Genomic DNA, 15283 nt, shown 5'->3' on the forward strand with positions numbered 1-15283 from the left:
GGCCTCATTCTCTGTCAAAGTAGTCTCTTTTGCAATGCTTGTGATTTTCCCTGGAAGTTCGGTTATGTCAGCATCTCAAATATCTGCAATGAGCACTGAAGTTTCCAAACAGCAATCTTTAACTTGAATTTCATTTTGGGCAAGAGGAGGAAGTCATTAATTGACATGCATTGTCAGTACAGCACACTTTATCTGGTTATGTCATTTGACCTTCTCGTAAACACAAGAGATGATCATAAAGTTCAGTGATCGTACTTATAAATAAATCAACAACTGTATCTAAATTTAAATTTGGCAGCAGTCTCTGTCAAAGTAGTCTCTTTTGCAACGCTTGTAATGTTTCCTGGAAGCTCAGTTATGTCAGCATCTCGAATATCATCAGCGATGAGCGCTGAAGTTTCCAAACGGCAATCTTTAACTTGAATTTCATTTTGGGGAAGAGGAGGAAATCACTGGGAGCCAACTGTAGTGAGTTGGGTGGGTGGAGCGTGATGGTTGTGTTGCTTAAAACCTGTGAATAATCACCGGACATCTAGTGCAGCTTGAGCTACCACATGCCATCACGCTACAGTTCAGGTTGTTGTTCAGGTTGTTTACACCGAATATTCTCCCTCAGACATTACAGTAGAGCACTGCCTTGACTGTCCGACCCTGGGGAATGAATCTCAGCTGCACAACCACGTGAATGTTGAAGAAAAAATAAGCATCCTCTCAAGGTGCTCCTGACCTGACGCGCCTTGTCTGACTCTGGAGTTTATGGCTCTTTGAAAACTGCTGTTTCTTCTCCTGGTGGTAGCTGCAGACCCACCTCTGGTGCTCAGTGATGAACCACCGCATGAAGTTAATTTCATCAGAATATATTTTCTTCTCAGCTTCAGTTTGCAGTTCGTGCAGAAAATTGTCGTTGGTACTGCTCACATGACCATAATGCGCTCCGTGCATGCACAACACCATCAGAATCAGAACTTTTTGATTAACCCTCGTACTTCAGGGAGAAGTTTTATCTCTTTTTGTATTTAGTGAAAACCAGTTCACTTTGTTTCAAGGTTACCTTTTTCCTCCATCTGTTGCCTTCTTCCAAACAAGGGCTTTAACATCTTTTTAGACAACACTTGAGGAGGCACAGTGCTTTGTCTTGTGGTAATTTGCAACAAAACCCTCCAGTTAAAGGGTGGTTTTCTTGTTCATTCTACCAGCTGACTGCCCAGTTTGATGTTATTAACTGTGGAGTTGGCCGGTTTGTTGGACTTTACATTGGTTGATTTCACTCTGCAGGGTGTCAACCGGCCTTATTTTCTGAAAGGCAGTGTATCATAAACATGCAACGCTGTTTTTGTGTGTAAACCATCATATCTGTTCTGTATTGGACATTCATACACAGAGACAGTCATTTACGTCTTTCTCTCTTGTCTTTCTTTCTTTTTCTTAGTCACACAAACACACACATTTCTCTCCAAATTCCACAATGACTAGGAAGTAAGCTAGAGATCTTCACTGAGGCAGTCAGGTAGCCAGGAGCTCATTACAGCTGAATGTTTTACAGGGTTGTCATTTTCTGGAAAGAAAGCATGCTCAGACGGGTTTCAGAGCACATGTACATGCATGTATGTGTTTTTCCTCTCAGAGAAAAAAGGCCTGAAACTGATAAGTCTCCAACCTTGGCTCAGGTGCTGCAGATTAGGAGATAGAAGTTTGAGCTCTGAGATCATCGCTCATGCAATTGTTGAGGATTTTGTTTCTCATTAAGACAACAGTAAGATAATATAGCGTTCTTGTGAAGATTGTCTGCTTTCCTGCATTTAATCTGCTCAGGCTTTTTATCTTCCCACTGGGGCTGCCAGTACTTAATTATAAGTCTTAATTAGATTGAAAGGTGAAAAAGATATTGGCAAGTGACCACAGTAACACGATTTGGATATCTTTAAATCAGCTGTCTAACCCTAAGGGGCCTGCTGAATGCAAAGAGAGCTTCTCCTCATATTGGAGTATAATAACTGGCTCATTAAATGCGCATTCACAGACACCAACCCAGTTTAATCACAGCCTTGGCTGCCTTCAAGGTGCTTTGGACTCCAGGACGCGACAGGTTTCTGTCTGGCTGGGCTTGGGCATTCGCCGTGTCACAGATTAAACTGGCTTAGCTGTCTCAGTTGTAGCAGAGATGATTTATACACTTAAAGGCTTTACTGCCGTGGCAAACAGTCAAACTCCTACTTTCTACTGCATATTAACTCTTTTCTGGAGACTTGAGCACAGCAGTGCAGCTGTCTCCTCTAAAGCTGTTCATCCCAAATGGCGAGGTTGTGTTTGGTTTGGATCGCTTGCTGTCTATGGGAAGCATCCTTCACAGCACGACCTATTTGGAAGCTGGTTCGCTGAGCGCTGAGATGGAAAGTGACCACAGGAGAACCCGTGGGCTGATTTAAGTCATGCAGTGCCACTTCTTTGGTGGCTGCTTAAAGCTCCAGCGGTGTTACCAAATCTGACACAAACCTTAGCATAACTTGTTATTATCTGAACAAATCCTCTCCTTCCAACTCAGCTCATAGGAAACGTTATTTGGAGACGTTAGCCGATAAAACCTAAACCTCTTGACCTGAATTTCAGAGGAAGCGTGTGTGCAGTATGTAGAGCTACAATGATAAAGCAATTAGTTGTCGACTATTAAATTAATCATCTATGATTAATTGATTTGAGTATTTTTTTAAAGGGAAAAAGTTGATTGTGGTATTCCTTGTTATATTTGAATGTTTTTGGTTTTCTTCCTCCTCTGTGACAGTAGATTGAATATCTTTGGGTTGTGGCCATCTTTGGTTTTGGAAAACATTGATTTGATTTTTAACCATTTCAAAATTTTATTGACCAGCAAGAATACATTGATTATTCACAAAAGAGAATAAACAATGAAAATAATTGTTATTTACTCAATCTGTTTTTTGTGTCTGTTGCTTCCTGCAGGCAGCTTTTCCTCCCATCTCGACTCTTACACAAGTCTCAGTTCCTCCATCGCTTTTCTAACTCATTTTCATTATTCTCTGTGATTTTTCTCTTTCCATTCGGTTTCCCCTTGGCGTCACTGTACTGTGTCAGTCTCTTTGTTCCTCGGTTTGGAAATGAACATGTAAACACACATTTCAGGCTCGTATCCGTACCCCATTCTAAGACTATATTGAGTTTTCCTTTAGCGAGATGCTTATACTCTCTGCTTCTCTGTGTGTTTATCTCCCTCCTCTCCATAACACTCCCCTCCTTCCTCCCCCGTCTGCTCATCCGTCTGTCTCTCCATAAGCCTTATGTAATGAAGGAATCATGTGAGAACCAAGGTGAGGGTTCACGCTGTGCACCTGTGGACCGTCGCCCTCCTTTCTCTTTGATCTCAGCTGGATTGTGTTTATTTTTTTTCCTTCTCCCCCTCTCTCTTCCACCTTTCTTCCTCCTCTGTATGTTTCCACCTGATTTCTTCCTCGTCCCATCTCTTTCTTCGGCTCCTCCCCAGCGTTAAGCCACTGGCTCCTCAAATCTAAGCTCCATCCTTTAAGGGCAATTATGAGATCAGCTCAGTGAGTTTTTAAACAGTAGTTTGAGGCTCAGGACTCCTCATTAAAGCACTGTTAAACTGTCTGTTGTGATTCCAGTGTTGCAGAGAGGTAGTTAACTTTGCACGCCAAAAATGGAAACCCAGACAATTTGATTGGTATGATAAATAGTTAATGTTGTTAAATTTAGTTGATTTACTACTAGCCTTTCATTTTACATAGTAAAAACTATACCTGGTTGATAGACACTAGAATTATCAAACTACCCTGTAAGCACCTAGTGAAAATATCAAGTTCAGTTGCATCAATGAACCTCAAGTGTATTCTTATGTGGCTTCCATGCAGGTCTCCCGAGACAAGCTAGCTGCTAGCTGCCTCTCGAGACCCCCATCTGCCTCTACAAACTTCCCCGAGTGGAGGCTATGATCAGCAGGGACAGTGGTTGCTCTTGTGAGCTTTGTACTCTAAAAACATCCGCAACCTTGTTTCTCTACCTAAGCAACCCGCTCCCAGTGTCCTGCTTTGATGGTTTGCAGACTTGCTGTCGGGTTGCAGGGAGTCCATCTGGTTATCTGATCTTGCCCAACCATGGGGAGCCTTAAACTCACCATGGTTGCCCTCTGTGCACCTCCGGGGATTTACTTTCTTTTGTTATTTAATATTAATCATACCTTTATCCGCATTTTTTTATGTGCATATTTTTTGTGTGTATGAACAAAAACAAAACTATTATCTAATTGGCTATTGAAATTGAGCCCTTGTTCTCTGGGTTTGTGTTAGAAATAGCTAATTAAAATGATTAGTAATTGTTATGAACTGAAATAAAGTTGGGTCGTGGTGGCTCAGTGGTCAAGGTTTTGGCTACTCATCAGGAAATTGGTAGTTAAAGCCGCTGCCACCTTGAACAATGCTACCCCCTGGCATAGCTTTTTTCAGCTTCCTAGCAAGATGGGATAAATTAAAAGACTTCATTTCATTGTTTCATTGTCTGTGCAGTGACATTAAACTTTAATGTATCTATCTTAGATTAAACATTTTATCATGATACATTTTTCAGCTTAGGATCCAGCCCTTGTTAAAACCTTTAAATCAAATTTCCTGAAGTTTTCCAGTTAAATATTGAAGTGAGACTGGGATCTTTTTTCTTCTCTTTGTTTATTTGTGTTTTCCTCCAAAATACGACTTTCTGCTTATGCCAGCACCGTTTACGCCCAGCGGAGATTCCCCGTTTCCTGCTCTGTACCCATTTATTTCCTGCCTTTCTGTGTTGTCCTGATCCCATCCCTGATAAACACCGTCCAGTTTTCAGCAGCCAGTTGGCCAGCCACTGGTCATTTAGCCCGGCCTGTTACCTCCATGCGTCGTTCTCCATGCCCCTGAATCATTACACTGCAGACAGACACACACCGACCTTTCCAGCGGCTAAATATAGACCCAACAAAGAATAGGAGGAAGGGAGGGAAAAATAAACGGGGGGATAGATGGATAGACATAGCGACATGTTAAAGAAACTTGCCGGGAAGAGAGAGAGGCGAAGCGGAGGAGGCCATTTGTGTTTGCACTCAACGGCTTGCGGGCCTTTTGGACAATACCCCAATGATCACTATCGGTTATTATGAGCCCTATTCCAACTGCGGTGACGTCAGAGTCCCTAAGAAAAGCAGCTCTGCGTGTTAAACTCGCTCACCCACTGATTGCTGCTGCGCGGATTGTGTGTTTCTCTTGGAAAGGAGAACGCAGGTGTCTTGGGACTGCAGGCTAATAGTAAATGAGTTTTTCTGCCCTGTTCTTGGCTATATATAGAAACCAGTGAGGCCTGAAATGGTGCGCTTCACCTCCTCCTGACAATCAGAAATTCTTCCTGTCTGCAGCAGAGTTTGCCAGATAGTACAAAGGCTTATGTCTTTGTCTCGTCTAGCTTTCACTGGCTTGCAGCTCTGAGTCCAGACCTCTTGTACCTTCAGCCATAGACTAATTTGGAGTAGCTGTAAAACAAGCAGGGCAATGTAGCCACACATTGATCAGCATTAACACTTGACTCGCTGCTGACGAGCGCTCATTCAAGTGACATACACAGTAATTTCTAACAGCTCTGCCACTTTGCCGTGTTGCCATTATGTTTAAAAAGGGTTCAAATCATTTTTTAAAAGGTTCGCTGGAAGATTGCCTATTTACAATACAGTAACACTTTGTACGGAGCCTGTGTGAATAAAAAGTTAGGCTGCCAGTAAAAGCACATGAGAGAGTACAATTTTACATCTGTTTTCACATGGGCACTTAATACAAGACACCATAAATCAGTGGTGGAAATTGGAGTGTTTCCATTTTCTTCTTTGATATTCAGACGCAAAAACTTTTAACTCGTATGCATTTATTCAATGCTTTAGCTCGAAGTTGCTTTGGAGATTCAGTCTAGTAATAAAATTAACAAATATTGAATTGGTTAGGATTTTTTTGTCGGTTCTCATTAGGAAATTCACAAACTACCCAGCACTATATAATTAATTACAATCAGGCTCACCTTTACCAGCTACAACAGTTAAATAATATGCACATTACCCTTTAAGACCTACCATTGTGCAAGTCCGCCAGGACATATTCTTACATTTTTACATACATAGTGCAATTTTTTGGGTGTATTTTTATTTGCTTTACATCAATATAACCCTTATATACCAAGTTTCAATAATATGTTTTGACTTATGCATTAACTACTGCAATAAGTTGCTTAAAAGTGCAACAAACCTAAAAAAAAAAAAGAAAATCGTTTTTGTTTTTTCCACATATATTTAAAAATACAGAAATTGCATAGCTGTGTCCCTCATTTGTAAATGTAAAAAAGTTGCACAATATCCCATGGTCTCATTTATAAAGATTTTTATGTGCGCTTTATTGTGTATTTTTACAAACCCATCACTGCAACGAAAAAGTGCTCTGAGACCTGGTGAATATGTGAAATGTTTGTGTAACTCCCCAGATTTTATATGCAAGAAGAATGATTGATCTATCTTGTCTGGTTTCAAATCTAAATCAAAAGTGAATATGCAATTGCAACGCCGGCGCTACACTGGGCTCTATAGTGTTAATGTACCAATTAATTCTGCACCTTAAGCTCATATTTCATTTTGAAGCTGCACATTTTGCAATTCCAAGCCACATTTACAGCAAGCTGTGTTACATTTCAGAAAATGAATATAAATTGGTCCAATACTGAATTGGAAAACTGCTCCCCCATATCAGTCATCAGTTTCTTACCTCACACATTATGTGTACCTTCCTCTGTTACATATTACTGTGTTGATGACAGCCCTGTGAAGTTTAAATGCATTCATCTGGAGCATTTTCTGAAAGGAATAAGGAAGTTAGTCGCTAGATAGAAGAATTTAGAGATTTCATGTCAAAAAATGGGCTAATCTTGATTGTAGTGGGCCTTCTGCTTGTATTTTAACCAAATATAGTGTGAAATATCAAACACTTTAGCCTGAGCTAGACTGATGTCCTCGCCAAACATTGTAGGTTTCTTCTTGTGATGATAGATTGTGTCTCTCGCTGTGTCTCAGCCCTAATTTCTGTTTTCACTCATATTACATTAACCACCAGCTGTAACAGATGCACCTCCAACTGGACCCTCAGTTGTGCATCTGTCAGAATGCTGCACTATCAGCTGTGCTGTCTGGCTGTCTGTATCTGGCTCTCTTGCTGTCATGAGGTGCCTTTTTCACTGCAGGAACAAGCTCATAATCGTCCCTTTTAGCCTTTATTTCATTTGCAAGATTGGATCCAATAGCTCTGACTGTGACATTACCTCAATGGAATAATGGAGGGTTTGTTATGTTGGCATATATGGAGAATTTTACATTGTTGATGGCGAAGTTAGAGGAACTGAAAAAATGGAATTCGTCCTCTTTAAATTCAGCTCATCAGCATTGACACCTACAAAGCGTTGACACCTACAAAGCTGTTTTTCCAGGGCCGCTCAATAAAACCTACCCCAAAGTAGGTACAGTTTTCTCCCCAAAAATGGCCTTATAAAGGTTCCAAAGGGACAGTTCTTGCAGTTTGAACATGCACAAAGTCTACATTCTAATATCTGAACTTCAGTATTTTGTTGTAAACCCCAAAAACATTTAGTATGTACCAATGGATAGTGTCAAATGTAGTATGCCCAGATTACCTGGATGTCCTACTGCATCTGGTTGGATTTTTGCAGTACTCAAGACAGCATGCTTTTCTGGCCATTCTGACCAACAGTTTTCTGCACAGTTACGGCACATACATCACGGTGTGAGGTCGAGTATTAACAAGCTTGAGCCACCAGGCGCACAGAAATAGATGATGGCTCATTTCGCTCTTCAGACTGCAATGGTCAAAGTCTTAGGTGCAATATCTGTGTAGATTCTGTCATTTATGTGACGCTGATCCTTGGAGCTCCAGTTAAAAAGCAGCTGCTCTGTTTGGTTCTTGAAGACGCATCATAGGTGCATTACTATGATGAAGTAGTATGGCCCAAATGTATGCATACGTACTTAAAGCAAGAAGAAAAAAGTGTATGATAGTGAATGCAGTAAAAGGTTAAGGCTGCCATAAAATAACCTGCAAGTTCCTGTACTTAAAATCAGCTCACTTTGGTCAAAAGAAGGACCCTGAATGTGACTGAACAGGTCCCAAGTTGGTCCTCAGTGCTTGAAGACCAAACTAATCTGTGTGATGGTGGAAGTGAGTGTCTGCGGTGCTTTGAGGACAGGCTGCAGCGAGGAGGTCTCTGCCGGCCGGCCAGGCAGCCTGAGACAGATCACACCCTCGCACTGTCGCTCTCTGGATGAGGCGCCCAAACTCTAAACTCTTTTGGCAAGTTTCTGTAATTGAATCATATTTTGTCTTGTTTGTCGTGACTCGGCCATTTATTTTTAGAGCTAAAAGCTTTTGTTGCTAGGAGACTGTGTGTCTTAGGAGAGGCAGAGTGAGGGAGGGACAGTATGAAAGAGAAAAAAGAAAGAAAGAAAGAGATGGCAGTGGTGTTGAGGGGGAGAAAGGCGGAATCTGTGAAAGCTGAACGACAAATGAACTAGCTATGAGTCAGCAGGGACATCTGCAACGCACACAGCCACACACACATGCAGTGGGCATGGTTGCTATTCCTGTGTTCTTTGTCTGTGTGCTCTGTGCACCCACGCATGAACCCACTTACCTCTCCTCACTAACCTGTGCTGTGTATTTGTGTACTTTGTGCGTGAGAGATATTAGCTCGCCCACTTTGATTTAATCCGCTCCTGCTGTGCGTCGTATGCGTCAGCGTGTGTCTGTGCATGTGTGTTTAAGGAAGTGTACTGCATGTGCACATGTGGATTTTTCTCCAGTGTACCCCATTATGCAGCAGCATGTTGTGTCTGTGTCACAACGCATAACCTGTACCCAGCAACAAGAGCCTTATTGTGTGGTGTATGAATCATATGCTCGTACCCCATTAGTAATCTGCCTTCAAATGGCTATTAGCAACTATCACAGCCAACTTGTCTGTCTTTTGGCTCTCTCTCCGAGCACCATAGGAGATCAGATAGCAGCATGTGGTTTATTAGTCATCAGGAGCGGGTCTGTTTTTCAGGATATTTTTTTTCTTTTCCCTAAGTTGCGTAACATTTTTTGATTGTGTTAGCTGCCACCTTCATAAAAAAGAAGTGCCAGTTTGTGAAAGTTAAGACCCACTATATTTGCAGATTTAGAAAGTGAAAGTCACGCTTCCTTTTATTTAAATGAACATTGTCATGTGTGAGATGTATTTTTTTTGCCATTTTGAGAAATCCCCATTATTACAGGAAAAACAAAGAGAGACTACAGTCACATTTAGCTCTGATTTCTAATACACAAGCCAGCCTGTTTCCAATAATTCGGAACAAATATGAAGTTGCAAATTTTTATTATAGATAGAAAGGTTTGATTTATGCTACAATTCAGTGAACTGAAGTCCTGCTTCAGTTCAGTATTTACTGTGTGATAGATTTAAAGCATGTGACAGAGCATTACCCACATGAGTTGCCATCAAAAGCATGACTGTCACACAAGGAGGATGGCATGAATTTCTGACTTTACAGTTTAAATCCTGGGTCAGACGGGCTGCATGACACATATCCTATAACGCAGCCTTTGTGATTTGTCAGTTGCAGTGTTTCAAATGGCAACTTTGATTTGAAAATTTGCATAATCTTCTAAAAACAGAAAACCTTGGCCATGCACGAGAGAAACATTCAGTCGACCGTGTTGTAATTATTCTTTGATGTGAGCTAGTGTCTGACGTGTTTCATGCTTTTCAGAAACAAAGATAACAAGAGAAGCGGAAATAGCTAATCAGTCGTGTTAGTTAAATGTTTGCTGTGTCAGAACTTATTTGCAGAAGGTGTTTCCATCTCCCAATGAAACACATTTACTGTTTTTGAACTAGTCGAATACATTCTTAAGTTGTTTTCTCATTTTGTTATTTCCGTACTCCAAAATGTGGATGAAGATGTGTTATGTAATGTGTTCTGTCATGCATCTGAACACTCATCACATTCCCAAAACACAAACAATATGAATGCTACATAGAAATGCAGTGGAAAATACATCAAACTACATCTAAAACACAGATTTAGCTTTCAATACCAGAAATGTTTTGGATTGAGGCAACATCTAAAAAATATCAAATATCACAGTAATTCCAATGTACAAAATGGATGACAAAATCAGTATGTTTCATTTAGTTTAGGGAATAAAGAAATGCAGCTCTGGCTCATCAAAGTTCTTGCAAAATTCAGCGTCTATTGGACAGCAAAACATTACAGCTTGAAACTCTTGAATCTGTCCTAAAGGGGAAAAGCAGATTACAGTTTCCCAACTGGTGTGTGTCTCGATTATTGAGCCAGACACTGATTACAAGGGAGCTCGTAGCAATGTCAAAGGCAGGAGGCCGGTGCAATAGTCAGATTTTGGTTGTTTGCTAAGTTTAAACTCCTCTGACAATATGAGCAGTTCTTCATGCACTGAAAAATCTGCTTCCACAGTTGAGTCGTACTTGACCTTTTGCTGTAATGTGGCAACACTGGATATTGTCAACACCAGCTGCTGCATTTACAAGTGTGTTTTGGTGTCTTGAGTCGTGTTGTTGTCGGTCTTAGTTTATGAATTGTTGCTTGTTGTCGTCCGACTTTGCCACTTTCAGCCAGTTACGCGTCACTACTACAGTCGACGCTTCTGCCACGACTTCCCCAACTGTGCATTTGCAGACACTTAGCTGCTCTTTGCACACCTGATAGCGGACTTTGGTTTCACTGCGTCCAACTTGGTTAGTTTTTCCATGACTCACTTTGACTCCATTTACACCTGCTAATAAAATCTGATCTGTATCTGGATACGGGAAAACACATGTTAGTTTCAGAGCAGACTGAAGACACGTGCACCCTCGTGGTTATGACTCTATCAGTGCATTGTAATAATTACCAGCAAAGTCAATTATTTGTGAGTCCAGGCAAGTTCAAACAGTGTTTCTTTTTTGTTTTGTTTTTTTAAGAAAGCACCACCCATGTAGACAGGGGTGCTAGAGTTTGATATCCACTCAGCTTCACAAAAAGATTCACATCAAGTATATTTTCTTAGCACGTTTTAAAACCACCTGGAGGTGACCAAAGATTTGTGCATGTTACAAGACAGGCAGCAACAAAGGAATTGTGCAAAATGGTGACACAGAAAACAGGATTAAAAACGTGAAAGGTCTAATTCTAAAGTGATTGAAACAAAATGCTAAAATAGTAATGCTTGCTTTAAAATGTCAATTTAGGAGGAACATTTTGACTCAAAGCACGATCTCCTTTACTTGCTAACCTCAGTCTTCTTACAGTTTCAAGCTGTTTTTGGGATCAATAGCTGTTTAACATTTAATAGCTGAGTTTGACGATTAAAATTACAGATATCAACAGCATAATTTTGTGCTAGCTGTTAATAAACTGTGGCTAGTTAGTCTGTAATTCAATTTTGACTTGACAAAATAAATGTCGCTGAGATCTCAAATGTCACTATTACTAGTCTGAGATTGGAAAATCAGTCCAGCAAAATATTTTACTGATGTTAGCAGAAGTAATCGCAGCTACCGTGGCGGATAAGATCACCAAAACATGCTGTAAAATAGGAAGAGGAGTTTGTGGAGGATGACAGCTTCATTCATTAAAGACTTGTGGTCAAATTTTACTAGAATTTTGGCTTCTGACTGCTCTGACATGGTGGTAAAACAGCTTGTCATATGTGGTTTACATTTGCCACAGCAACGACAGACATCTGCATTATTTCATCAAAACTCATTCGAGGTATCTGTAATTACATTTAGACTCCATTTTCAAATTTCTAAAATGTCATTCCAAATAGTTTAAGCTTAATTTGAGATGCCTACAATGGTCAGTGTCTTGAATTGAAGAGAATCACAGATATCTTGAACTACAACTCTGACTATTCAGAAATAAACATCTGAAACTAGAATTACATTCCAGTTAAACTTGAGCTGCAGATATCTGTAATGAGAAACACATGGATGGTAAACATGGTATCACTTATTCTAGGAAAAACGACACTGTGGATACCTTAAAAGTCCTTTTTTGACTAGGAAGACTTGAATTACGGATGTCTGCGATACATATCCAGTCTAGCCACAGGATGCCACTGAGACTTAAAGGTGGACTGAGGACAGAGAAGTTCTGAAATGTACCCAGAACCCAACACGTGCATGACTTCATAAATAAGACATTAGTCAGTTGTTGCACTTTTAATTGGTTCGCTGTGAATTCAAAGTAGCAAAAAAATGACCTTTTTGACAAAAAACACTGTAAAAAGTCGCTTTCTACTGATGATAAAAAACTAAACATCAGGTACAGCGTATAATTTTTAATAAACTGAAGCCTGCCGGTTGTTTACTTTGCCATTTTGCAGCCTATTCATCAATGAATCCAGCCCCAGTCCGCACACTGTGCAAACAATGAAAGCACATGTTTAGTAAATGGAAAAGTCATAATTGATTTAATCATCATCTGGGCACCACATACAGTTTACTTCACACAGGAATTTAGTAACCAGGTGTGTCCTCCTTTTTTTTGTTGCAACTTATACAACTCTTTTCTGTTTTTTTGTCGTCTTATCTGGTTTTCATCTGGTGTCATGCTTTTCTGTGGTTGTTCTTTGAGCTATTGTCTCCTTTTTATGAAGCTGCCCCGAAGCGGTTTCCTATCAAATGTTGACAAGGCAATAAAGGATGAAAAGAATAAACATTTGCCAGTTTTGCTGGTTGCATGCATCAGATGATATTTTGAGATAATGATCACATGCACTGTGATGCAACAACTTTAACATTATGTCAGCGCGTTTCAGTCGAAAGCTGGTTAATAGGCCACATCGCAGGACACTGTTACAGTCTGTCAGCCTTGAGCATATCATTGTTAACAGTTCACTGTCACTGCTATATAGATATGACAGGCTTTGTAGAGTGTGGGAAACTGATTGTAACCTTGGTATTTAGGATAGTGCATTTCTTTACAGTTACATAAACACATACACACACTAAATTCAGCATTGTTATATTGTGCCCATATGTTTCCCACCCTCCGCTTTCTCAGCCTGATTGCCAGAACACATCTGGTCCTAATAAGGTGTGTGTGTGTGTGTGTGTGTGTGTGTGTGTGTGTGTGTGTGTGTGTGTGTGTGTGTGTGTGTGTGTGTGTGTGTGTGTGTGTGTGTGTGTGTGTGTGTGTGTGTGTGTGTGTGTGTGTGTGTGTGTGTGTGTGTGTGTGTCACTATGCCTTTGCTATTCAGCCTTTCAGCCTCTGTTGAAGTGGTGTTGAGTCTTTTACTGCCACCCACTGCTTTACAAGACAAAGCCTATACTTTTAACTTTGTTTAATGGTGTGTGTGCTTTTGTGACTGTGTGTGCTGATAGTAGTTATAAAACCATAGCTTATATTTTGGCTGCGCATATTTCAAGGCCTGTTAATCTGTTTCAACAGTGCTGATTTTTCCAGCTTTGATGCAGATAGCGGGGAAGTTTTGATACGAGTGCAGCTGGTGGGAACAGATTTAACCAAAATGCTCATCACCAGACGCAGACAGAAATGTGTGGAGGATTTTATAATGTTTCATCCTTCACAATCTTAGTCTTTTATCCGTTCTTTAACGCTGCACTTTAACCTTACACTGTTCCTTTGCCGATTACTGCAATATGTCTGTACTCGCAGTTTAAAATCCCGACTGTTATTAGCTGTAAACCAAAGCAGTTTAAGACTATTGTGTTGTTGACCCGGCAACAAAATGGCTGCAGTTAAGCCGACCAATTAACAGCTTCAGAGGGATAATATTTTAATCGCATGCACTTCACACGAGTCAACACAAGACAAGATGGTAAATACAGCTTTTCTTGTCTGACCTGTTTTTTTTTTTTGTTGTTTTTTTAACATCAATCATAAAACATTTACACGGTCATCCACCTGAATGCCCCTTTTTCTGTTTCGCTCACGTTAGGGTTTGCTTTCCCAGAATGGGCCTATAAGCCGGAGTCGAGCCCTGGATCCAGGCAGATCCAGCTGTGGCACTTCATCCTGGAGCTGCTGAGGAAAGAGGAGTACCACGACGTCATCGCCTGGCAGGGAGACTATGGAGAGTTTGTCATCAAGGACCCGGATGAGGTGGCCCGACTGTGGGGTGCCAGGAAGTGTAAACCCCAGATGAACTACGACAAGCTCAGCCGAGCTCTCAGGTGAGGCTGAAGCTGCTAACACACATATTACATTTTCTACATTTTTACCAACACCTGCATTTTAGGAAGCCTAAATCTGAGACTTCTGGAAATGCTCCTCTAGTGTGAAAACTCATTCTGAACAGTGACTTTTGGAAATGATGACACAGACACCCATGTTTGCTTCCTGATTGGCTCTTATCAGCCGCTACGTGTACTTCCCTCATTCATCATGCCGCTAATCATTTATTTGCTTTGCGTCAACTCCCAATCTCTGTTATCCGCCGCCATGACCGCCTTAAACTCGTCAGTCCGAGCAAAGAAATCTCTGATCTTACTATTCACTGTTGCTTTTTTTTTCTTTTTTACTCCAAAGTATTTTCTGCATCTTAGCAACCAAACCTCTGCCTCCAATTTACACCAACAAGTGCAAGGTTAGTCCTTCACCCTCTGAAAGGGACAAATTTCTCTCTGCAGTCGTATTCAGGAGCATCTGCGACTGAGATGAGCAGAACATAAAGCAGTCGAAAGTGCAAACGTGAATTCATATTTGTGCTGCAACAAAAGGCTGAAATGAAAATCCAGATTTTTAATTTTTTTTTATTAATATTGAGATAATTCCTTTTAGTGACAAAATATTCACATACATTCCAAATTAAACGCATGAGTTATCAATCATCCAATGTAGCATAGTGCTACTACATTTTCTAGAACATTCACCAACATCTTCATCAATGACTAGAGTAAGCTTGTGTGTCATCTCATGGTCCTAAGGGTGGCATGATTATGGATGAAATGATAATCATGGTTATTTAACGCAGTTGTTTATTGATTTGTAAGGGCAATTTTTTTTATATTTAAATAAACGGAGCACTCCCTTTACTTCCATGTTCCTGTTAATGTCCAAATCTTGCCATCAAAATACAACTTGTGCATCCTCTGGAATCAGAATTGCATCAAATCAACCTTTTACTTACAGCTTCCTCTTCCTCATCGTATGATATTTTGT

At 40.5% G+C, this 15283-nt stretch overlaps 1 protein-coding gene across 2 annotated transcripts in view; it reads left to right on the top strand.

Moving 5' to 3' along the window:
* The window catches only part of erf (Ets2 repressor factor), a 55528-nt gene that overhangs the window by 15670 nt on the left and 24575 nt on the right, over window positions 1-15283 (top strand). The window contains exon 2 of one of the 2 annotated variants that reach the window (XM_023262144.3): window positions 14076-14295. In XM_023262144.3, coding sequence (XP_023117912.1) covers window positions 14076-14295 — 220 coding nt within the window. Of the gene's footprint in view, window positions 1-14060; window positions 14296-15283 lie in introns of both variants that reach the window. The other variant, XM_023262143.3, reaches the window with a different exon arrangement.

The sequence above is a fragment of the Amphiprion ocellaris genome, chromosome 15, assembly GCF_022539595.1.
Source record: "Amphiprion ocellaris isolate individual 3 ecotype Okinawa chromosome 15, ASM2253959v1, whole genome shotgun sequence".
In the NCBI taxonomy this organism is placed as follows: Eukaryota; Metazoa; Chordata; class Actinopteri; family Pomacentridae; genus Amphiprion; species Amphiprion ocellaris.